This window comes from Hypanus sabinus, chromosome 28 (genome assembly GCF_030144855.1).
Source record: "Hypanus sabinus isolate sHypSab1 chromosome 28, sHypSab1.hap1, whole genome shotgun sequence".
Classification (NCBI taxonomy): Eukaryota; Metazoa; Chordata; class Chondrichthyes; order Myliobatiformes; family Dasyatidae; genus Hypanus; species Hypanus sabinus.
Genome location: NC_082733.1, coordinates 39,473,685 through 39,498,842, shown reverse-complemented (window position 1 = coordinate 39,498,842; position 25,158 = coordinate 39,473,685). Strand labels below are relative to the sequence as shown.

Here is a 25,158-nt window from a genome sequence, read left to right as displayed (position 1 = left end):
AGATTTTTGGAGATGGATTTTATTAATTCTAGAGCGCTTATTCTGCACAGATATGACAAAATAATAGTCTAAGGAATCAAAAAAAGATTTAGGAATAAAAATTGGGATAGATTGAAATAGGTATAAAAATTTGGGGAGAACATACATTTTAACAACATTAATAAGACCTACCAAAGACATAGATAGAGGTGACCATTGTACCAGACTCTGTTTTATAGCATATGAAAGGTTGGCAAAGTTTTCACGAAAGAGATCTTTAAACTTCCTTGTGACTGTAATTCCAAGATAAGTAAATTGATTATGGACTACTTTAAAAGGGAGATCATGAAATGTTAGTTCTTGTGCTTCTTTATTAATTGGGAGAAGTTCACTCTTATGTAAATTAAGTTTATAGCCAGAGATCTGGCTAAACTAGTCAAGAAGTGAAAACATTAGAGGTAAGGATGTAGATGGATTTGAGAGAAAGAGTAATAAGTCATCAGCATAGAGAGAAACTTTATGCTCAACACCCCCTCTCCAAATCCCAGTCAATTCAGGGCAGTTTCGAAATGCTATCGCCAGAGGTTCCATAGCCAAATCAAAGAGAAAGGGACTTAAGGGGCATCCCTGGCGGGTGCCATGTTTGAGATTAAATACTTGGGATTTCTGAAAATTGGTTAAAACAGAGGCAGTAGGACACAGGTACAGCAATTAGATCCAAGAGATGAAACTTTGGCCAAGGTCAAATTTTTCTAAAACTGCAAAAAGGTAGTTCCACTCTATACGATCAAATGCTTTCTCCGCATCGAGGGAAATAACACATTCAGGAATCCCAGTTGGAGGTGAGTATAAGATATTAAATAAACGCCGAATGTTAAAAAAAGGGAAACGGTTTTTAATAAAGCCTGTTTGGTCATCAGAGATAATGGAGGGAATGACGGTTTCTAATCTATGAGCCAAAACTTTAGCTAAGATCTTTACATCAACATTGAGCAGAGAGATCGGCCTATACGAGGAACACTCTGTTGGGTCTTTGCCCTTTTTTAAAAGAAGAATAATAGATGCCTCACTGAAAGAGGGTGGCAATTTGCCGTAATTAAACGAGTCAGATAATACTGAAAGTAACTGAGGAGAAAGAAGAGAAGAGAATGATTTATAAAATTCTTCAGGGAACCCATCAGGTCCAGGAGATTTCCCTGAGGACAGTGCAGAAATTGCAGTAGATATTTCTTCTAATGACATAGGCACATTGAGTTTGGCTTTGAAGTCAGATGAAAGTGAGGGGATATTCAGATTCTGTAAAAATTGATCAACAGAGATATTGTCATTCAGAGATTCAGAGGAATAAAGCCGAGAAGAAAAAATTTTAAATGCATCATTAATTTCTAAATGATCCGATGTAAAGTCTCCGTTCTCCTTCCGGATCTTTGTAATATGTTGTTTGGCTTTGGAACGCCTCAGCTGATTGGCTAGGAATTTACCAGACTTATCCCCATGAATGTAAAAGCGGCTGTTGCTTTCGAGAAGTTGGCGTTCGACAGGTTGAGTGGACAGAAGGTTAAATTTAGTTTAGAGTTCAACACGCTTGTTGTATAATTCAGGGTTCTTAGTTTGGGCATATATTTGATCCAATTCTTTAATCTGGTTAATGAGGTCTAATCGATCTGCACAGGATTTTCTGTTGAGATTTGCTGTGTAAGAGATTATTTGCCCCCTCAGATATGCTTTCATGGCATCCCAGACAATCTGGGATGGCACTTCAGGTGATGTATTAGTGTTAAAATAAAAGGTTATCTGATCCTTAATAAAGTTTAAAAAATCATCATCCGATAGTAAAGTTGAATCAAACCACCAGTGTTTATTCCTCCGAGGGAGACCAGGCAAATTCAGAGAGAGAGTAATTGGGGCATGGTCAGAGATCAGTATACTCTGATAGTCACAAGAGTGGGCAAATGGGATAAGTTGGTTATCGAGTAAGAAATAATCAATTCTGGTGAAGGTATGGTGAACATGTGAGAAAAAAGAATAATCTCTCTCCGTAGGATGGAGGAAATGCCATATATCAGAGATACCGTAATTAGAGAGAAACGATTGGATAGCTAAGGCAGATTTAGTAGGTGGTCTAGTAACAGAGGACGATCGATCCAAATTGGGATCTAACCAACAATTAAAGTCACCACCCAGTATAAGAGAGTATGAGTTTAAGTCTGGTAGTGAGGAAAAAAACCGTTCAAAAAAGTTAACATCATCAAAGTTGGGGGCATACAGGTTTGCTAGTGCAACTTTAATGTTATATAGTTTGCCAGAAACAATAATAAAACGGCCATTAATATCAGATATATTATTATGGAGTTCAAAAGGAATATTTGAGTTAATAAGAATGGAGACACCCCTAGCTTTAGCGGTAAAGGATGAATGAAAATGCTGACCCACCCACCTTGACAAAAGCCGGGAGTTGTCAGAACAACGAATATGAGTTTCTTGAAGGAAAGCAATGTCAGCTTTGAGTTGTTTGATATGTGAGAATACCTTCCTCCTTTTAACAGGGTGATTCAATCCCTTTACGTTCCAGCTCACGAATTTAAGTGCACTAGCCATTATCGATTACTAATGCATAAAAGGCAGAAGGTATATAAAAAGTCAAGCAGTACAATAGCAGTCTGGGAGCAGAGGTGTAAACATAGATTCGTAAAATCAAAACATATACATGTCCTGAGCAATAAAGAGATACAATATATGCAGTGAGTGATGTTGGAACTAGAAAACCCACCCCACCCAAACAACCCAAAACTAGACGGCTACCAAAACAAGTAGCTAGCTCTACCAAAAAAATTAACCCAAATACAACTTCCAGATCTGTGTCATTAACAGCAGTTCCGTGTAAATACTATAATAAATAGTAACTAGTTTATGCACTAAAAAAACATAACTACAGATTAGAACACCTTCTGCAGGAATATAAAACTTAATACAGAGAAAATCGGAAGAGGACCAAACCTAACCTGCCAGCGAAAAAATTATGGAAGAATAAAGTAAGAGAAAAGAAAAAAAAGGGATAAAAAAAGGAGAGGAAGGGGAAAATTATAAATTCAAGACGAGTATTTATCAACCACTTACAAAGAGAGAAAAAAATTCAGAAATTAGAAAAAGGGTGAAGAAAAGGAAAAAAGTATAATTAATAAATAAATATTAAAAGAAGGAAAAATAGATTGGCAATTAAACTGTGAACCAACAAACAGGAAGGCCTTCACTGAAGACTTCAAACCTCCAAAACAAGTTAAAGTCAGTTGTAGAACTCTGCAGATAAAGTTGTACAGCAATAAAAGATAGATTACACACACACCAAATCCAGGGAGAGATTGTCAACAGCCCTTAGAGTTTCGATGAATAATGTCTGAATGATTCAAGTAAAGTCTGAGTCCAGAAAAAGTAATTTTACTATGAGAAGTACTTATCCACCATTTTAGGAGGTCTGATCGGGTTCCAAAGATGACTGGATAGCCGGAAGACTTGCCACAAATGCTTCAGCTTCCTTGGCTGACTTAAACCATTTGTATTTCCCAGTGTTAAGTTTGATTCGTAGATCAGCAGGGAAGGTTTAAAACCACGATCAAAAAGCACTTTCATTGCACCTTTAAACTCAGCGCGCATCTTTAAGGTCTGGGGTGCAAAATCTTCCACAAAGCGAATGGTTGTATCCTGGAAAATAAAAGAACCTCTGCGACGTGCCTCTACAATCAGACGGTGTTTTACCTGATATTGATGGAAGCACAAGATTACTGGTCGCGTGCGGTTGTCCAGAATTCCGGCAGGAACATGGACCCGGTGTGCCCGTTCGAGCTCAGGCGGGTTTGGAAGCAAATCTTTCACGAATATCGCACAGAGAAACTCGGCGAAAAACTTCACTGTTGATCCCTGTTCGGTGGCCTCTGGCAATCCAAGAATTCTAAGATTGCAGCATCTGCTACGATTTTCAAGATCCACCGTTTTGAAAAGGAGTTTGTTACACTTTTCCTCCAAGCTGGAACAGAGAGTCTCCAAGTATCGAACACGACTTTCTAAATCTTCAGAAGTCGAATCGATGCGAGATAAGTGTTGGGCATGTTTGCCCACCTTGTCGTTGATTTGATCAATCTTGACCTCCAACTGTTTGAAAGCGGTTTTGAATTCCTTTAAAATTTCATCTTGGAGCTGACCGAGCGCAGCCAGGGTCTCGTCTGAGAGAGCCGGAGCTTCCTTTCTCCCGGATTTAGAGCTCTTGCTAGACATTGTAAGTTAGATGTGTTTACAGGCAAGTAAGAGGTACTGAAAAAGTTCCCGACTAAGGTTTAAAAAATGGAGACATTTAGTGCAAAGATAGCGACAGTAACGGAACAAAAGTTCGGAGCAGCTAAGCAATCGCCATCTTACCGGAAGTCCAAAAACAAGATATTTTAACATATCTTCCCCCTTTAAAGAAAAGCAAACACAATACTATGTCCTTATAAACCTGCAAGGAACAATAATCCTTCCCAACAAAAGATATCTATAATAACTTCAATTGTAATGAGCAAATACAGTCCCTTATTCACTCATTAACCTTTAATCAGTCTCTGAGACAGTTTGATGATCCTTTTTGGTATGCTATTTGTTTCTACAGATGTATTGTTTTCATTTGCTGTATTAATATTAGTGCCTTTCTGTTTCACATCTTTCTTCCAAGATCTTATCTATTTGTTTCTGTTCTTGTTCTTGCTGTTTGACCATCGTTCACTCTGTATGTTCACTCGCCCCAAAATGGAGCCCTGGATTGCAGCCATGTGTTCAGTGAGTCTTTACACAATTTCCAACTTATTCTGTCTTAATTCACAGAGCTCCCTCTGTTGACTGTGTATCATAGATAGCAACTCCAATTGGTCTGTGTTGAACTGTTGCTGTTGTTCTGACCTTGGGGACTGTGTGGTCTCCCCATCTTCCTTTTTATTTTTCCTCTTCAACCTCAGAGAGGATCATGGAGATTTCCACTCTTTAACTGGAAGTCAATGAGAGACAGATTTTGAACCAAAGCTCCATCATGTGGAAGCAAGACTGGTGACTTCATCATGATCCTTCTGTTCAGCACTGACATCCTGACTGTCATGCTAGTATAGCTGGTACAGATGTGTATGGAAGGATGAGTTCTTGTGTTTCTCTTCCATAACCTCACTGGAGCGCTCAGGGATACTACTATGAGTTTCTCAACTTACATTAGGTAAGTGTCTGAGCCCCTCAAAAACATCTATGTACCCTTCCATGAATGTCGCATAGTCATCTTTGGTCTGTGAAGCCATTATGAAAACTCTTTCCACCAGGTTTAGATCTCCACATGCACTCAGACCTAATATTGGCTGTATTCTCTTTTCTATAATCAGTAGTTGTGCATTTAGATGCTGACCCTTGTGTTTGAAGGTCACGATACAGCCCCCTTTCACTGGAATATTCTCTCCAGTATAGCCTATCACTTTTAACTTAATTGGGTGAACCTTGCTCTTTACTTTCAGAGTCTTGTAATCAATCATGCACAACAGATTCATCTGTGCTCCAGTATCAAGTTTGAATGGAATTACTGTCTCATTCACAGTCACAGGAACAATCCATTCTGTTTTACGAGCACCAGCAGTCAGTAGAGAATCCACAAAGACTTCCTCCATTTCCTCATCAACAATGTGCACCTTTCTCTTGGAGCTAAAGCCGTTTCTGTAAATTAAATGTTCTAGTATTTACCCATGCTGTTTGTCTTTACTAAAAACAAACATAAAATGGTGACCGAAGTCAACGTGAGGTCTAAACACAGAATGTAAATGAGTGACTGAAGAAAGAGAAACTAGTTCCAATGGAGAGAAGCAGGTCAGGCCAGTGAGGCCACAGAGCACATTGCGTCCTAAAATTCATGGGATTCACCAGAAATTCAGGTGATGGGCCAAAAATCCCCATCATGGATAAGCTTAGTTGCGGTTTACTGGCAATTTAAAGGATAGCTGGAAACTCTTCAAACAGCGATTCAATATTTATTCAGTGGCGAGTAGAGGACATGGGACTGACAAGAAGTAGAAAGTGTCTATTTTTCTGCACATAATTGCTGAAAATGCTTTGGACATCTGTAACAGCTTTCAAATTGATGAAACATCTTTTACATTGGACACTCTGATGACAAAATTTGAGGAGTGTGTTGTTCCAAGTAAAAACGCCACCTTTGAGAGATATGATTTTTTTCCTGTAACCAGAAACAAGGTGTTAGCTTTGACCAATACTTAGCTGAACTTCACACACAGAGTAAGTTCTGTGAGTTTGGAGGTTTGAGAGACTCACTAGTTAGAGACCAAATAGTTGTGGAATGTCAGAATATGCCACCTCCCCAAACTACTAAACTGTCCTTGTCAAGCAATCCTGCCCCACCTGCAGTTCTCACATTGGCTTTTTCAGGACCTTCAGAATCTACCGAATTGGTGTAGAAGCAAGTTGTCCTCCACACTGAGAACAAGCAGTACTTTAGTCACTGTGAACCTATTTACCACATCATGCATTCTCATTGCTACATTCCTCTCCAGGTTCCTTGAAGGGTAATAATTGCACTAAAACAGTACATTGATATTAAAGTACTAACCATCTATATCGTCAATCATCTCAAACCTTAATCCATTCAGCAAGGGACTAACATTCTAACATTGGTATTATTAATGGATAATAATGCTTATTCATCCACAGAAAGATGATCTTCTAAAAATGATGAAGCCTTCATGAAGGGTCTTGGCCTGAAACGTCCTCTGTTTATTCCTCTCCATAGATACTGTCTGACCTGCTGAGTTCCTCCAGCATTATGTGTTTGTTCCTCCTGATTGCCAGCATCTGCAAAATCTCTTGTGTTTGTGATTATTACTGCATATTCACACACAAGATACACCATCCAGCTCTTTTATTTTATTTAAAAAAGCACAATTAATTAGCATTTAAAAGTTTAATAGTGATGTTTGATTAATTCAATTAGGGTTTTCACGTTTTATATGCAAAAAAGTCGCTGGTCACCTCAGTATAGGAGGACGTGGAAGCATTGGAAAGGGTACAGAGGAGATTTACCAGGATGCTGCCTGGTTTAGAGAGTATGGATTATGATCAGAGATTAAGGGAACTAGGGCTTTACTCTTTGGAGAGGAGGAGGATGAGAGGAGACATGCACAAGATATTAAAAAGAATAGACAGAGTGGACAGCCAGCGCCTCTTTCCCAGGGCACCACTGCACAGTACAAGAGGACATGGCTTTAGGGTAAGGGGAGGGAATTTCAAGGGGGATATTAGAGGAAGGTTTTTCACTCAGAGAGTGGTTGGTGCATGGAATGCGCTGCCTGAATCAGTGGTGGAGGCAGATATACTAGTGAAATTTAAGAGACTACTAGACAGGTATATGGAAGAATTTAAGGTGGGGGGGGGGTATATGGGAGGCAGGGTTTGAGGGTCAGCACAACAATGTGGGCCGAAGGGCCTATAATGTGCTGTACTATTCTATGTTCTATGTTTCTAAAAGTTTATTTAAATGACTACAGTATCACAATAATACACTACTATGCAATATTCAAAACTTCATAAAACACACTATTTACAGTACTAAATTAAAATATGCTTATCACTATCTACAACACCTTTGAGCCCCAGAGGTTGACCTTCAGATGTTGAAGTGAAAGAAGCAATGGCTGATGAAGGGTCTCGGCCTGAAACATCGACTATTTATTCATGTCTATAGATACTGCCTGAATTGCTGATTCCTCCAGTATTCTGTGTGTATTGGCCTTCAGGACTCTCAGGTATCACAGAGGTGACTGTTTGCACAGAAAAACACCTCAAGTTTTCACTGCTTGATGCAGGTCTTCTGTGAACCTAATGTTTATCTTTGGGGATCACTGAAGTCAAACATCCACACTTTCCAACTATCCTCAAACTTCCAGATCTGCTGGATGACCTTGGGCTTCTGAACCTCTGATCTTGGGATTCACTATCCCTGAAGACCACCAACTCTCGTTTTCAAGGCCCACTGACCTTGGTCTTTGACCACAAGTGTCAATGGTTGTTGTCCTTGCCACCTACCAACTCAACCTCCATTCTTGGTGATCTGTGGAGTCCAATATCCACACTGCTGACCAACCTCAGACCTGTGGTCTGCCAAATGACCTTGGTCCCTGCCCCACATGGACCTCTGACTTCAGGACTTGTCATCCCTGAGGGTCACCAGCCTTTGTGTTCAACGCTTACTGACCCTGCTCCTTGACCACAGGGGTCACTGGTCTTTGTCCTCCATTCTCCGAGATAAATCGAGTCCAACATCCAGACCTGCAGACTGACCTTTGGTCTTAAGACCTGTCTGCATAAACCTCCAACCCTGGTAATGGTGGCCTTGGGGGTACTACTACATGTTGCAGTAGCAGAACTATAGAGAAAATGAATAGAATAGCCATTATATTCCTCTGGAACTTAATGGGGATTCATCAGGAAATGCCTGAAGGTTTATCCTCAGGTAGGTTTTATTTGCCTCTACAGGTGATGGCAAGGCTGCTCTATGAAAAGCAAGTAACGGCGTGAACAGGTTGCATTATCTGGGACAGAATGGGCTTTTGGTACCAGATCATTTTGTCCAGCCTGTTTTCTTCTTAAGTTTGTTTTTTTTTCAATGCATATCTGTGAAAAATAATAATTTAGTTTAGTACATGTTGATCTTCATTTGCAGTATTACTTTGCTTTTTTTTCTCTCCCAAAACAATGCTAGATGTGTTACAATCAGCCCAATTATCCCTAGCTGATGGGATTCAGGAAGGGACTGTCCAGTCTGGCTAATTCCTTGATTTCTTCAAGATCAATACGGGGCAAGAAAGTGTAGATAAGGGTTTCGCAAGGAATAAATTATACAATGAAGGTTTTACTGATGCCTTTTGTATTAGAAATATAACATTGTGTATACAGTGTGACAAATCAGCTTATACATGTCTATTTTTACAGGCGGCAATTAAAGATATTGAAGTAATTCTTGGAGTTACCATAGTGAACAAGTCCAAAGAAGATCGTTCAGCCCCTCCAATAGAAGCTATGACATGAAGAACCTAATTCAGGAGAACTATAGATATTTGACTATGAATTACTTAACTCCAGTTCCATCTCACTGGAAACCTACACTACTGTAAGCAAACCAAAATGAAGTCTAAATGTGATTCACTGGTCCAGCTTTGTATCCATGGAAGCAAAGGAAATATTCAACAGAATCTGCTTTTCAGTGTGAATATTAGTAGAAATATTTAAAACATACTCAAAAATGGCAACTAAAATGATGAAGTTGAGGTAAACAATAATTTGGTTTCTGTTGTAAATAAGAAATAATGTATTTTCTATGTTTTCTCATCTTCCCCAAATCCCAAAGTGAGTAATCTATTTCCAGCTCGCTCTTTGAGGATATGCGGAAAACTAGTCTAAAATAAATGAATAACTGATACAATAATAAATGGGTCAACTCCTGGAGCATCCTAACACAAAGTTACAAATAGTTGCTATGACCAGGTTTGTTGCTGGGTTTCTTTAGAACGATAAAAGAACTGAGGAAACAATTCATATTGTAAATCTTCCTCTGCACTCATGAGCAATCCAGTGTGGCCCACAATCAATTGTGCTGTCAAATTTATTCAATACATGGACTAGTCCACACTCAATATTTATACAAGGGCACACTCACTAAAGATTATGTCCTGCAAGTAATTAATGTTTCACTTTATCCTTATACAAGCTATTGAGATTAATATTGGGGCTTTAATACCACACAATGCAATTGATAGTGTAAGTTAAACAACAAGCAGAAGGAGGCTTTATGGTATAAACTATGCCATTTCTACAGAGATCTATCACATTTGGTTTGCTCCTCAAATTTACCTGAACACTCAAAGATGCACCTCCCTGTCATTGCATGCCTACTATTGAACTACTGTTTTGTATAGATAACATCATTCATTGCCTCAGCAGCAGAGGAATCATTGTTCTCTGCCAATTATTTGGTCTCAGTATATGAATCGCCACCCCTTTCCTGCAAGGGTTAACCAACCTCACCTCTACTGATCTCATAAAGAATCTGTCTTAAGGAAAGTCATGTAGATAATTAACATATCTTGAGAGAAGATACAATACTCGCTTGACCAATACAAGGAGATCACTTGGCCTGAATATACTCTATCCATCTTATTAACATATTTTACAATATACATCTTTCACAAACTATTAATTATTCACCTGATTACAATATTCCACTATCACAACCATTTTCAAACCTTATAATTAGTCAGCCAATTACCATATTGCACAATAATTCTCTTCTTCTGAATTACAGTATTATTCATGTAATTATAACAAGGAAGAAACACAGATGATCCTATTTGGATTGTTCAGTGGCATTTTCAATGCTTCAGTTTGACAACCTAGCTTCTGTGTTATTGTTGAAGGTGGAAACCAACCATCAACTGCCCCTTCTGCCACCTTACCAAGACCACCAATCTTTCATGTTAAAATGACCATGGCAACCAGAATATTAATGCTTGTATTTTATATGGAATGTATTCCCAATTCCTTCAATTTCTAGCAGGCTAAACTTTTAGTTTTTCTCTTTGCCGCAGTAGTTATCAGATTTACACCTTAGATCAGAAAGTCTCATCTGGAAAATTCACAGAGCTGCTTTCTCATTCCCTGATGGCCACCAGAAGAAGTAGAACATTTTGTAGAGACTATAAACAATATTAACATTTCATTTTAGGTCTCCTTTTCTCACCACCAAAAATTCGTTGAGTTGCATTAAACAAAATGCATACATTTAAACAATCAAGGTTCTTTGCTCTTTTCAAACCAGTTTCCTAGCAGTATAACTAGATGATACTATTAACTATTTACATTAATGAATGAAGACACATCCAAACTCACAACAACAGCAACAACTAGTTCCAGTTACCAGGCTCCCAATATTAAGAAATCCTGCAACATTTAAATAGCTATAGAACTGCAGTTTGCATTAACAGGCAGATGGGAATGGACCGAAGTTCTGACATGTCCAGTGAAAGTACAGGCACTGAACATACTCACCAAGTTAACATATAACTAATGCAAAAAGTATTTTACACTATGTTTAACAATTGTCAATTATGTTGTAATATTTTATGTTAGATAAAAGCATAGAGCAAATATTTTTTGTACAGCTTCCACATGCCAGATAAAAGATGCCTCACAACATAGCTGCATCTGACAAGCAGTTTCAAAGTTCAGATTATCTAAATCAATGCTGACTGACAGATGGTGGCAAGCTTGCTAAGTTTGTAATAATGTTCAGGATTATGCAGCAATTCAGATGAACAGAGTTCCCCTTTAACAACAAATTACTGAGTGGTTCCCTCAACAAATGAACCCTTTTCCCTGAACGAACCATTCTAATTACCTGAACTTTATTGTACATTCCTTCATGGCAATTCTGACTTGAGCTCCTAAGACTTTCAATTAGTAGCCATGGTCTTGAGCATAGATAACCACTCTGCAAAGGCTAATATCAAAAATGTAATTTATGTTTAATAAAAGTAATATTAAGCTCAGTGTTATGTTCTAGTGGACTGACCTTTTAGTGTTTTTCTAAATTAGATTTATTATTACTATCTTACTCATGAATTTGAAACGTTGATTTTGCAACAGAACTAAATGTATTTAAAGATTCAGCAACCTTGCAGTCACATTGTTGTCAATTGTCCTCCATTGGAACAAGGTGCTCTTCTGCCTTGATTACAGTTGATCATAATTACCAGCACTACCCAATTTACATAGATGCCTTAGATCTGGAGCTCCTGTGAAATGTATTCACTGGAGTTTTTTAAATCAGGTGATCACCTGGAGTCCTGTTCCCATTATTGTGCTACTCTACCAACAAGCCTATCATGGTTTTCCACATACTACTGGAAAAGGAAAAGAAACTCTGCCATGTACCTTCTTAAAGATTAAAGATGTTTAACAAGATTCTTTAAAGAAATGACACTTTGTCGCATACCTTCATGATTCTTGACAGTGACAGCTTTTAAAATATATATATAATTAATGAATTGAAAAATTAGTTCTGATTACTTATTTGTTCCTTGTGTTGCTGACAGCTGTGTCTCCAGATTCCAGCATCTATAATCGTTCATGCTTCCATAGATAATAGTATTGGAACACAGTGCGTGGTCCTAGACTTGTATTCAGAGGCCAGGGCTGTTGTCACTGGATATTTGCAGACATAGAATTGACATTCAACCAATTAAATAAATTCAGTCTTTGAAGGTAGAATTAGAAATGATGGTCACAAAACTATTGGGTTGTCACAGAGACCCATTGGGTGTGTTACTGCCCTTCTAGGAAGGAAATCTACCTTTTAGATTCCAATTAAGCTGAAACTCTGTTAAGGTGAAATAAAAGACCCTGGTATTTCCACAGCAACAATGGAGTGCTCCCAAATTTCACAGGCATTTTATTTTTCTGCCAACATTATTAAAAGTGTCTGATTGATTATCTGTTGGTGTGGAACTTTGCTGTTCACAGTTTAGTTATCACTGTGTTACTCTACAACATAATACTTTCTTAAACAATATTTCAGCATCTCTAATGTAATAATTTGTGAAAAGTGCTATATAAACAGAGCAGTCTGTTCTCCAAACTAATGGCATGAACATCGATGTTCTCTAACTTCCAGTCATTTTTCCCCTGTTCCCCTTCTCATTTTCTCCATTCACCACTCTGGTTCCTCTCTCGTCCCTTCTCTGCTTCTCACCTGTCAACACCTCCCTCAGGTGCCCCCCTCCTTCCCTTTTTTCCATGCTCCGTTCTCCTCTCCTATTAATTTTTTTCTTCTTCAGCTCTTAAACTCTTCCACCTATCACCTTCCAACTTCCTGCTTCATCCCCCTTCCCCACGCACTCATTTTCCCCTTTGTTATGTTTTATAACATCAAAACATTAAACTAATTAAAAGAAAACACAGGAGTTTGGGAAGGCAGGTGTAACTTTGTCATTAAGCGAGGCACACACATATCACATGGTACTGTGATGACATATGCAATTAAACGTATTTATACATATAACCCATAGGAATTATTTTAAACGAACAGGAATGCTTAATCAAACAATATATTTACACAATTTCTCAAACATCACTTAAACATTAAATACACAACACTCCTCACCTAGTTTCACCTATCACTTTACAGTCTGCACTCTTTCCCCTGCCCCACCTTCATATTTTGGTTTCTTCCCCTTTAAAATGTCAAATGTTTGTTCCCCTCCATAGATGCTGCCTGGCCTGCTGAGTTCCTCCAGCATTTTGTGTAAGTTAGCCTGATCTCTTGCATGGTGGCAAGTACTATTTCCAAGGTACAATGGCAAAGAATGAAGGTGACCTACAATTCCTATGTGGATGTCAACATTCTGCTTAAGCTTGATATCAGATTGCAGGATATACATAGAAGTCGCAATGTGGAAAAGGATCACTGAGTCACAGTTATCATTTATCTTTTAAATGTGCAAATACTCTTAATCACCATTAGTACTGCCTATTAACCTCCAATTCCTTTTTACCATGTCAACCTAGCCAAGCTAATCTTAACTGTACACCTCAACTGCTAATACCTGAATCAAAATTGTACTTTTAGAAGACCATGAATATACAAAAGTTATTAAGAGAAAACTACCAAAATCATTTTTAGCTGGATTACAGCTAGCTATCTGTAGGACAGTGACAGGGCACAGCATTGTTCTAAAGCAGGGGTTTTTAACCTTTTTTATGCCATGGACCAATACTATTAAGCAAGGGAACCATGGACCTCAGGTTGGAGACCACTGTTCTAAAGCTAATACACCTGCATCCCCCACCAGGAAGGCTTCAAAGCTCTCTGTTTCTTTCTAGACACCAGATGCAACCAGTTCCCCTCCACCACCACTCTCCTTCATCTGGAGGATCTTGTCCTCACCCTCTTTTGGCTCCTCCCACTTTCTTCAAACTAAAGGTGTAGCCATGGGTACGCACATGGGTCCTAGCTATGCCTGCCCTTTTGTTGACTACATGAAACAGTCTATGTTCCAAGCCTACACTGGTGTCACTCCCCCACTTTTCCTACACTACATTGACAACTGCATTGGTGCTGCTTCCTGTACCCATACTGACTTCATCAACTTTGCCTCCACTTCCACCCTGCCCTCAAACTTACCTGGTCCATTTCCAACAACTCCCACCCCTTTCTTGATCTCTCTGTCCCTATCTCTGGAGACAGCTTATCCACTGATGTCTATTATAAACCCACAGGCTCTCACAGCTGCCTGGACTCTACCTCTTCCCACCCTGCTACTTATAAAAACTCCAACCCTTTCTCTTAAATCCTCCATCTCCACCACATCTGCTCCCAGGATAAGGTTTTTCATTCCAGAACAAAGGAGATGTCCTCCTTCTTTAAAGAAAGGGGCTTCCCTTCTTCCAACATCAATGCTGCCCTCAACTGCATCTCTTCCATTTCGTGATCTTCTAACTTCACCCCATCCTTCTGCCACCCCACAAAGGATAGGGTTCCTCTTGTCCTCACCTACCACCCACCAACCTCCACGTCCAGCACATAATTTTCTGTAGCTTCTGCCATCTCCAATGGGATCCCACCACCAGACACACCTTTCCTTCCCCCCCCCCCACTTTCTGCTTTTCACAGGGATCGTTCCCTACACGACTCCCTGCTCCATTTGTCCCTCCCCACTGATCTCCCTCCTGGCACTTATCCTTGCAAGTGGAACAAGTGCTGCACCTGCCCTATACCTCCTCCCTCACCACCATTCAAGACCCCAAACAGTCCTTCTAGGCAAGACGACACTTCACCTGTGAGTTTGTCAGGGTCATCTACTGTATCCAATGCTCCTGGTGTAGCCTCCTGTTTATTGGTGAGACCCAACACCGAGCACCTATGTTCCATCCACCAGAAAAAGCGGGATCTACCAGTGGCCATCCATTTTAATTCCACATCCCACTCCCATTCTGACATGTCAATCCATGGCCTCCTCTACTATCATGATGAGGCCACATTCAGATTGGAGGAGCAACACCTTATATTCTGTCTGGGTAGCCTCCAACCTAATGGTATGAACATCGATTTCTCAAACTTCCAGTAATGACCCCCCCCCCCTTCACCATTCCCTTTTCCTCTCTCACCTTATCTCCTTCCCTATCTGTCACCTAACTCTGGTGCTCTTCTCCATTTTCTTGCTTCCATGGCCTTCTGTCCTCACCTATCAGATTTCCCCTTCTCCAGCCCTGTATCTCTTTCACTAATCCAATCCACTTCCCATCTCTTTACTTCACCCCTCCCCCTCCCAGTTTCACCTATCACCTTGTGTTTCTTCCTCCCATCTTCTCACTCTGACTCCTCATCTTTTTTTCTCCCATCCTGATGAAGGGTCTCAGCCCGAAACATCGACTGTACTTTTTTCCATTGATGCTGCCTGGCCTGCTGAGTTCCTCTGGCATTTTATGTGTGTTACATGAGTTCAGTCAGTTATTAGACTTTTATGGTAACTAGTTTATTCACCATGGGAATTATTATTAATCTTGACTTTGTTAGTTACTGACTTGTTTTAATCTGGAACCACAGTTGATGTCTCAGTGGCAAGTGTGAATGAGTGCAAGATAAATTAAATACTACATCTGCCCTGTGAAGGCCCAAGTGAAAGGTCAACATTAGGGATGAAAGGGATATTTTCCTCTATTGACATTACAGCCAAGTACAGCACTGCTCCTTCCCATTGTGTGAATTACAATCATTGATCCGACCACTTATGGATGATTGTGAGCCATCATGGACCAAACCTAAAAAAGGATGTGCTGATATTGGAGAAGGTCCAGTAGAAGTTTAAGAGAATGCTCTTGGGAGTGAAAGGGTTAACATATGAGGAGCATTTGATAGCTCTGGTCCTGTACTTGCTGAAATTCAGAAGAATAAGGGGGAATCTCCTTGCAACTTACCGAATAATATAAAACCAAGATAGAGTGGACATGGAGAAGATGTTTGGAAGAGTCTTGGACCAGAGCACACAGCCTCAGAATAGAAGAACATCCCTTTAGAACAGAGATGAGAAATTTCATTTGCCAGAAGGTGGTGAATCTGTGGAATTCAATGCCACAGATGACCATGGAGTCTCAGTCATTTGGTACATTCAGAGATTGATAGGTCTTGACTGATGAGGGTGCCAAAGATTAGAAAGAAGGCAGGAGAATGGGATTGAGAGGGAAATTAAATCAGCCATGATCAAATGGCAGTGCAGATTTCATGGGCCAAATGGACTAATTCTGCTCCTATAGAAACATTTTATAGTGGGAAACAGAGTGAAGGTAAACTAGTGAATTTCAGCATTCCCTTTAACTTCCTAAGGGACAATACCAGGTAAAGAATTACCAATTACGTCAATGAGTTGGATGAAATGTCCACATGGTACATCAAGGTTTCATTAGAGTGTCACATTGACAAAGCTAGTCCAGCTGCTGCCTCACAGCACAAGAAACCAGGTTCAATCCCTACCTCAGAGCTACCTTTGTGAAGTTTGCTTTTTCTCCCTGTGACCCACATGGATTTCCTTCAGCAGATCCAGCTCCTTCCCACATGCCATAAACATGCATTGGTAGGTTAATTGGCCTGTGTAAATTATCACTAGTTTGTAGGTAAATTGAAGAATCAGGTGAAGACTAAAGATGGGATTAATGTAGGATTACAAACCCGAGGAAGTCTGCAGATGCTGGAAATCCAGAGTTACACACATAAAATGCTGGAAGAGCTCAGCAGATCAGGCAGCATCTATGGAGAGGAATAAATAGTTCAAGTTTTGGGCCGAAAGCCAAGGAGGGGGCCCAGAGGGAAGTAATAGGCAGGTGAGAAGAAATGAAAGGTCAGAGTGGGGAATAAAAGAAGTACGGGGGTGGAATTTGTTCACTGGAAGGGGAAATCAATACTCATGCCATTAGGTTGGAGGGTACCCAGATGGAATATAAGGTGTTGCTCCTCCATACTGAGGGATGGCCTCATTTTGGCCCAAGATGAGGCTATTGATCAATCTGTCAGATTAGTTTAAATGGATGGTGGATGATCAGCAGAGTCCCATCCATTGAGGGAAATATCCGTGCTGTATATACAGAGTCTATTACTGTCAGTTATATGGCTAACAGTATGAAGTTAGTGGCTCCAGGCAAGGAGTATTCAAAACTGTACACAAAACATTTCATGAAGCCGAGCAAACCAAAAGGTTTATAGAATATTGAACACAGAACAGTACAGGACCTTCAGTCCATGATGTTGTGCTTTTAACCTTCTCCACAGTCAGTCTAACCTTTCCCTTCTTCACTGTCCATAACCATCTATTTTTCTGTCATCAATTTGCCCATCTAAGAGTCCCTTAAATGTCCCAAATGTATCTGCCTCTACCACCATCCCTGGCAATGTGTTCTAGGCACTTCCCTCAATCTATGTGAAAAAAATCTATTATCAGACATCCATTAACTGTGTAAAAAAATTGATTTTTATCAATTTTAAAAAGACTACCTCTGACACCTATTATCAGGAAAGCTCACCAATGCCTATGCTTTCTGAGGAGGCTGAAGAGAGCAGGATAATGCACATCTATACTCATATTGTTCTACAAATGCGCAGTTAAGAGCACAGAAACTGCACTGTGATGGGTAGGAAGGCTTTACAACAGGTAGTCAAAACCGCCCAGAGCATCACCAGCACCCGCCTACTTGTTATCAAGGACATATATACAGAAAGGTGCCAGAACAGGCCCAGCAGCATCATGAAAGATTTCAGACACCCTGCTCATGGACTGTTTTTACACACTCCCATCAGGGAGGAGGCTAAGTAGCATCCACGCCAGGAACATCAAAGACAATAACAGTTACTTTCCCCAAGTAGTATGGCTGATCAACACCTCCATCCACTAATCCAACCCTCCACACCCCGAACCATCATTACTTTATCATTTCCCATCAGTCACTTTCTGTACAGATGCCCCTGTGCCTAGTGTCACTTCATGGACATACAGTCAATCTATGTATATCAACTACCTTTATATTTATTTACGGCCCAATTTATCATGGGTAAAGCCCTCCCCACCATTGAGCACATCTACACAAAGCGTTGATACAGAAAAGCAGCACCATCATCAAAGGCCCCCACCACCCAGGTCATGCTCTCCTCTGGTTGCTGTCATCAGGGAGAAGGTACATGAGCTTCAGGGCTCACACCACCAGGATCAGTAGCAGTTATTACCCCTCAACCAGCTTGAACCAAAAGGGATATCGTCACTCAATTTCACTTGTCCTATAACCTATGGACTCACGTCCATGTTTTCAATATTTATTGCTTTTTAAAAAATTTCTTTCTTTTTGTGTTTGTACAGTTTACACAGTCTGAAGGCTAATTTGGTGCGTTCTTTCATTGATTCCATTACGATTATTATTCTATTATGAATTTATTGAGTACGCCTGCAGGAAATTAATCTCAGAGTTGTATATGGTGACATATATGTACTTAGGTAATAAATTTAAATTTAACTTTGATTTATTGTGTTTTTATTTTGGGCTGCATCGGATCCAGAGTAATAATTATTTCGTTCTCCTTGTATACGGGAAATGATATTAAACAATCTTGAATCTTGAATCAATGTCCAATGGAATTCTAAAGATTTACTTCCCACGCCAACCCCATTCTCAAAAAAAAGTTTGAGAATATAATTTAGTTGTTTGGGTGTCGAATTTAATTACTTTTGCAAACAAATAAATTAAAATATTTAACACGAATTCCCGCAGATGCTGGGAATCTTGAACAATACACATTATATTTATGTGCTTTCTGAACAAAATGCTTCAGAGTTCCATAGTGCCAAACGATGAACTTATCGACGAAATATTCAAAATATTTAGTATTTATTATATAAAATCATAAAACTGGTTAAGTTTGAAATAGTTTAATCACTAAAATCGAAACCTTTTGGAAAAAGCTGAACAATTTTCACCAGAAAATGCCAATTTTCTCAATTTGATTTCAGTTTGAATGTAAATCAATGGTTTTGTTTTTGAAAAAGAATCGACAATCGTTAGATTTTGTCAAAGAGAAATGCTAGTTCAACAAGGAGCACGTTTGCTACAGTGGTTTTAAATGCTAATTGATTTTGTCTACCAACTGTTGGAACCGGCAACAACTGGGGTGGGAGGCGGTAGGAACCAACAGACTGTGGAACCAACGCGCGGTGATGCCGCGGTTGCGGGGAATATGAGTGCGGAGGGCACGGGATTGTCATAGCAACGGGGTAGAGGGTATGGCAGGCCTCGGCTCATGGACCGAGGAGACGGTTATGGGGTGAACGGTCTGCCGGTCAGTTGGAGATCTGCGACCGGCGTCAGGAGCGCCGGCCCAGGACACACAGCGAGAGAGCAGGAAGCAGAGTCCAGAGGTAAAGGAAGGTTATGACCCCACAAGGTCCGGGCTAACGATGGTTCCGTCATGCTGAAAAATCAATCATCACGTTAAAATATTTCCTCCGTAGTTGCATTGAGGCAGGCTGACACTCTCGCCTAAACGTACAAAAATCATGAAATTAAAAAACTTTGAAATATGCCAATGAAAACTTTGTCAGGGCTTGCTTATAGTAATCTGCTTTGTAGAGATGGCACATTTGTGATACCTTGGGTGCAGCTTTTTTTAAAATAATTATTGGATTCAAGGAGCAGTGTTGGCATTTGGCGTCTGGTTTTTGGCAGACGTGGTGCCCAGTGTACAGAAAAGAATAGTGAATGTTATTGATGTGCAGTTTTAAAGATTTAAACACTGGAGATGTTGTCCTCTCACTTCATTACAGGTCCAGTGCCACTGAATCCAATGACGTTACTCATCTTGTCAGATTGACCGCGATGCTATGGGATGGATGGCAGAGTTGGTTGAAGGGGCTGCAGGACCTTCTAATGTTCCTACTTCTACAAATGCTCTGCCGCAGAAGGCAGTGGCGGCCGTCTCTGGATGCATTCAAGAGAGAGTTAGATAGAGCTCTTATAGATAGTGCTCTTATAGATAGTGGGGTCAAGGGATATGGGGAGAGGGCAGGAACGGGGTACTGATTGTATATGATCAGCCATGATCACAGTGAATGGCAGTGCTGGCTAGAAGGGCCGAATGGCCTACTCCTGCACCTAATGTCTATTGTCTATTCCAATTGTTCCCTCATGAATTTGATAAAATCCATTAAGAAATGAATTGAAGACTGAACAACAAATAATTTGCTGGAGGAACTCAGTGGGTTGAGCACTATCTGTGAGAGGAAAGGAATGGCGGACACTTTGTGACTTGATGCAGTTTTAATGCAAAACGTAAACAGTTCCTCGCTCCTCACAGATACTGAATTTCTCCAGCAAGTTCTTTGTTGCTCCATATTCCAGCAAGAGATTCTGCAGATGCTTGTAATCTTGAGCAACACAGACAAAATGCTAGAGGAACTGAGCAGGTCTTGGCCTGAAACATTGACTGTTTATTCCTCCCCATTGATGCTACCTGACCTGCTGAGTTCCTTCAGCATCTTGTGTGTGCGTGTTGTTCCCAACAAAATACTGTGGCTGTTGAAATAAATCAAAGACTAAAAAAAATTGCTGGAACCGCCAAAGGATAAAGAATCCAGAACTCTATATTTTATTGACTTGCATATAATCTACATTGGGAGTATATCCAAGTCCAAGATGCACTTATCCTGTCCTGTAAACTCTGATTATCCAGCTGAAAAAGCCAAATACTTTTGTTTGATGTAACCTGCTGTGCGTTTAGATCTACAATCCACAGCTCAAGAGATGGAAGCAATCAATTAGATGGCTTTTTGACAGCCAGGTTCATTCCATGTATAAAACTATCATTTAGTTTGAATAATCAGATCCATGTGTATTGAAAAAACATGCCAGTGGCCAGTAGTTGATGTTTGCTTGTCCTGTGTTTGTTCAGTAAGTTTTTATGTTAATTTTCATGTTAAATTCACCAAAAAATAAAATGTATCGCCATAGGTTTTATCATTCCAAATCTGTGTTGTAAATCAAATTCTGATAGTTGCAGAACCATCATCTGTGCAGTACAACTTGAAAATCTACTTAAAACTTGTAAAAAAAAAATGCACAGGGAGTGTGATCACCTTCTGTAGCTCAGATCATTACACCAAGTAAACTCAGTTCCATATTTACCATATTTCGGTAAACTAGAGAAGTTGCGGAGATGCAGTTTCAGTTTATTGAGGCATCCTCTGAATTTCTGTTGTCAACGTCTGGAATAACTGCTCACAATAATGATCGTACTGCATGAAGATATTCTCTGTCTACATTCTCTGGTTTTACTTTGAGTGCCCATTAATTTCTGATACTTTCCATTGTAGAATCTACTCTGAAGATAAATCCATATTTAAAAATTACTGTGTTCTTTTAGAATTTTTTTTGCATGCTCTCTTCTAGTTGTTGCCATTGGGTAGGAGGTACAGGAACCTTGGGGCTTATTCCACCAGGGTCAATTTTTTAACCATTAGGTTCCTGAACCGGTGTGAATAACTTCACAACACAGAATTGATTCCACAACCTACAGACTCACTTTCAAGGACTCTACAAGTCTTGTTTTCAGTATTAATTGTTTGTTTGGGTGTTCATTAATGTATTTACACAGTTCGTCTTCTTTTGCACGTTGGCTGTCAGTCTTTTTGTGTAGATTTTCATTGATTCTACTGTATCTCTTTGTTCTATTGTGAATTTCAAGGTAGTGTATGATGGCATGTATGTACTTTGATAATAAATTTACTTTGAACTTTGCTAACTTTGAAACCTTTTTCCACAGCAATGGCTGTAGTAATGAAGAAGATCCACAGTGCCCTACTGCAGATAATCTTTCACTCCTTTGGCTCCAGGATTGCGAAGCCCAAAGCATCTGATGTCCTAACACAGCATTTACTTCAGAGAAACTTCCCCTATTGGACATCATACTTTGTGAAATACAGTTCTGTGGAAAATGATCAGTTTGGACTCTCATATTTTAACTGGAATGTTAAAGGAATCAATTATCATATTTTAAGGACAGGCTGTTTCCCATACATCAAGTACCACTGCTCCTTGGCACCCCAATACAACCTGGAATCACAAAACAAGTTTTTCACTGCACTGAAAGTTCTTAACCTGGGTAAGTATTAGGAGACTGAAGTCTCTTGTGCTACTTTCAGACTGTAAAGATCATAATGTAAGTAGCATTGGTTTAGCATTCTTCAGTTATAGAATGGTGCTCAAGATTATTTCATTGAAGACAAGAGAAAAAACTAAGAGGTGTGAACTTGAAAGTTTTGAGAATATGTATAAGATTAAAAAAATGCAAAGCAGCGTTTTTTTTATTTTATGGAGAATATTCAATAATAGAGAACAAAAATGCCTAGAAATCCAATTGCAAAACACTATTTTGTCAGCAGGAGGGAGAGAAACTTGTCAAATGTACTTCGAAACATGCAAAGAAATGCAGTGTGCAAATTCTGAAAAATAAACCACACTTCATCAAAGTCTTCTATAGTGCTCTTTATGAGCACCACATGAAGTCAATTCTCATGGTTCCATTGTCTTCAGCCTAACCTGCTTGCTTCAGATCATGCAGTCTGAGGGGAATCTCCCTGACCAAGCCCAGGTACTGAGAACTGATGTATGGAAAGTGTTGGAGTTTATTATTAAGGATGAGGCTTTGGGGTACTTGGAGACTGATGATGAAATAAGTCAAAGTCAGCATGGTTTCTGTAAAGGAAAATTTTGCCTGACAAATCTGTTCAAGTTCTTCGAGCAAGTAACAAACATGGTGGACAAAGGAGAGGCAGTGGATGTCATTTACTTGGATTTTCAGAAGGTATTTGATATGGTGCCACCCATGAGGCTGCTTAACAAGATAAAATTCTGTGGTGTTACAGGATAGAGGAATGACTGACAGGCAGGAGGTAGCGAGTGAGAATAAAGGGGGCCTTTTCTAGTTGGCTGTTAGTGACTTAGGGGTCAGTATTAGGACTGCTGCTTTTCACATTGTCATTGATTTGGATAATGGAATTGATGGCTTTGTGACAAAGTTTGTGGATGATACAAAGATTGGTGGAGGGGTAGGTAGTGCTGAGGAAACAATGCAATTGCAGCAGGACTTAGCCAAATTGGCGAAAAAGCAACAGATGGAATACAGTGTTGAGAAACGTATGATAATGCATTTTGGTAAAAGGAACAATAGTGAGGACTATTACCTAAATGGGGAAGAAGTTAACACATCAGAGGTACAGATTTAGGAGTCCTTGTGGAAGACTCCCAGAAGGTTAACTTACAGGTTTAGTCAGTGGTAAAGAAGGCAAATTCAATGTTGGCATTTATTTTAAAGGGACTAAAAGCAAAAAGATAATGCTGCGCCTTTATAAGACACTGGTCAGGCCGCACTTGGAGTATTGTCAACAGTTTTGGGCCCCATATCTCTGAAAGGATGTGTTGTCATTGGAGAGAGTCCAGAGGAAGTTCATGAGGATGATTCCAAGAATGAAGAGGATAACATATGAGGAGCATTTGGCAGCTTTGGGCCTGTGCTCACTGGAATTTAGAAGGATGTGGGGAGATCTCATTCAAACTTTCGCAATGTTTAAAGGACTAGAGATAGGATGGATGTGGAGAGGATGTTTCCTGTGGTTGAGGTATCCAGAACTAGAGGGCACAGCATCAAAATAGAGGGACGACCCTTTAGAACAGAAGTAAGGAAGAATTTTTTTAGGCTTAGAGTAAAGGATTTGGAATGCTTTGCCACAGACTGTGATAGAGGCCAAGTCCGTGCGTATATATAAGGCAGAAGTTGACAGTTTCCTGATCTGTCAGGGCATCAAAGGATATGGTGAGAAGGCCGTGGGGTTCTGTATGGGGTTGAGTGGGATCCAGGATCTGATATGATGGAATGGCAGAGCAGACTCGATGGGCTGAATGACCCAATTCTGCTCCTATGTCTTATGGTCTTATGTACCTACTGCTTCCCTTCAAGCCTCAGGGGAAGTTGCACAAGGGAACTGGAACCAGAATTATGGAGTTCTGTGAAGTAAGAACATATGCTATGGCATTCTAGGCTATATTCCAGTTAAGCTCAGGAACCTGTCAAGGAATGTAAGCTTCAAATTTACAGAATCGACCGATAATTCAACAGTTTCTGAAGAGGTAAATATTTGAATTAAGATGAATAAGAATTATGCAAGCTTCAGTGCATTTGCATACAAAATAACTTGTTTTTCCAAATGTAAATCATACAGGTATCCCCTGTTTGGCCTATGGGATTGGTGCATGGTTTTTCGTCAGTGTCACCGAGGTTGTTCACACCACTTCTGGCCCAGTGAATATCTACTTTCTCTACCAGGAAGATTTAAGAGCCAAACACTGAATATCATCCTGCATTTAATTAATCATGAATTCACTGAGTTAGTGCAATAACTGAAAAATAAAGTATTTATCTGAAACAAATTGTAGCCTGCAGATTTCTTTAATATATAAAAGGCAACTATGCCCTTTGTTTAAAATATATTTTTGTAAATGCTATTGGAATTAATTTCACCAAAAATAAAATCTAAATGTATCACCATAGGTTGTATCCTTGTAAATCAACACAACTAACATCTGTGCAGCAACAACTTGAAAACCTACTTAAAACTAGTATGAAATTCACAGAGAGTGTGATAATCTTCTGTAGCTCAGATCATTACACTGAAAGGGAAGAATGCCCTTTGATAACTGTTATTTTTTTGGAAGTGCACTTGGTGTATAGTCTGACCTATCAAAGTAAATAAATTCTATGCCACTGGACATTCGGAAGAATGATTAAGTTGAGAGTTTTGGATAATGTGAAACAACTCCATCACTCCTGCAAAATGTAAAACAAACACTTTGCTTAGATTCAAAAATAAGTTTGTTTCATCACAAGCCCTCGCGCTACCCATCCTGTTGCCTCAGTGTAAGATTATTATTTAATGTGTGCAAGAGACGACAGACGCTGTAATCTGGAGCAAAAAAAACCCACAAACTATTGGAGGAATTCAGTAGGTTGGGTAGTCAAAAATGGACAGTCAA

General features: G+C 39.7%; 2 protein-coding genes across 10 annotated transcripts in view; both read left to right on the top strand.

The window, feature by feature from the left end:
• The window catches only part of iqch (IQ motif containing H), a 185,769-nt gene extending 173,140 nt beyond the window's left edge, over nucleotides 1–12,629 (top strand). For 4 of the 7 annotated variants that reach the window (XM_059953000.1, XM_059953002.1, XM_059952997.1 and 1 more), the window contains one exon: nucleotides 8,980–12,628. In XM_059953000.1, the coding sequence (XP_059808983.1) occupies nucleotides 8,980–9,075 (96 nt within the window). In that variant the 3' untranslated portion in view covers nucleotides 9,076–12,628. Of the gene's footprint in view, nucleotides 1–8,979 lie in introns of all 7 variants that reach the window. The other 3 variants (XM_059953001.1, XM_059952999.1, XM_059952998.1) reach the window with 2 other exon arrangements.
• A 6,666-nt stretch (nucleotides 12,630–19,295) lies between these two features.
• Nucleotides 19,296–24,660, top strand: c28h15orf61 (chromosome 28 C15orf61 homolog). Of its 3 annotated transcripts, XM_059952996.1 has the most exons (4): nucleotides 19,356–19,493; nucleotides 19,899–20,072; nucleotides 21,893–22,231; nucleotides 24,348–24,660. In XM_059952996.1, the coding sequence occupies exons 2-4, from the start codon at nucleotides 20,057–20,059 to the stop codon at nucleotides 24,473–24,475; spliced, it is 483 nt and encodes a 160-aa protein (XP_059808979.1). In that variant the 5' UTR covers nucleotides 19,356–19,493; nucleotides 19,899–20,056; the 3' UTR covers nucleotides 24,476–24,660. The 3 variants fall into 3 exon arrangements, with proteins under 3 accessions (XP_059808978.1, XP_059808977.1, XP_059808979.1); XM_059952995.1 differs by lacking the exons at nucleotides 19,899–20,072; nucleotides 24,348–24,660 and adding an exon at nucleotides 24,086–24,328 and having other exon boundaries at nucleotides 19,296–19,493; XM_059952994.1 differs by lacking the exon at nucleotides 19,899–20,072 and having other exon boundaries at nucleotides 19,298–19,493; nucleotides 24,348–24,641.
• Nucleotides 24,661–25,158: the final 498 nt, after the last annotated feature.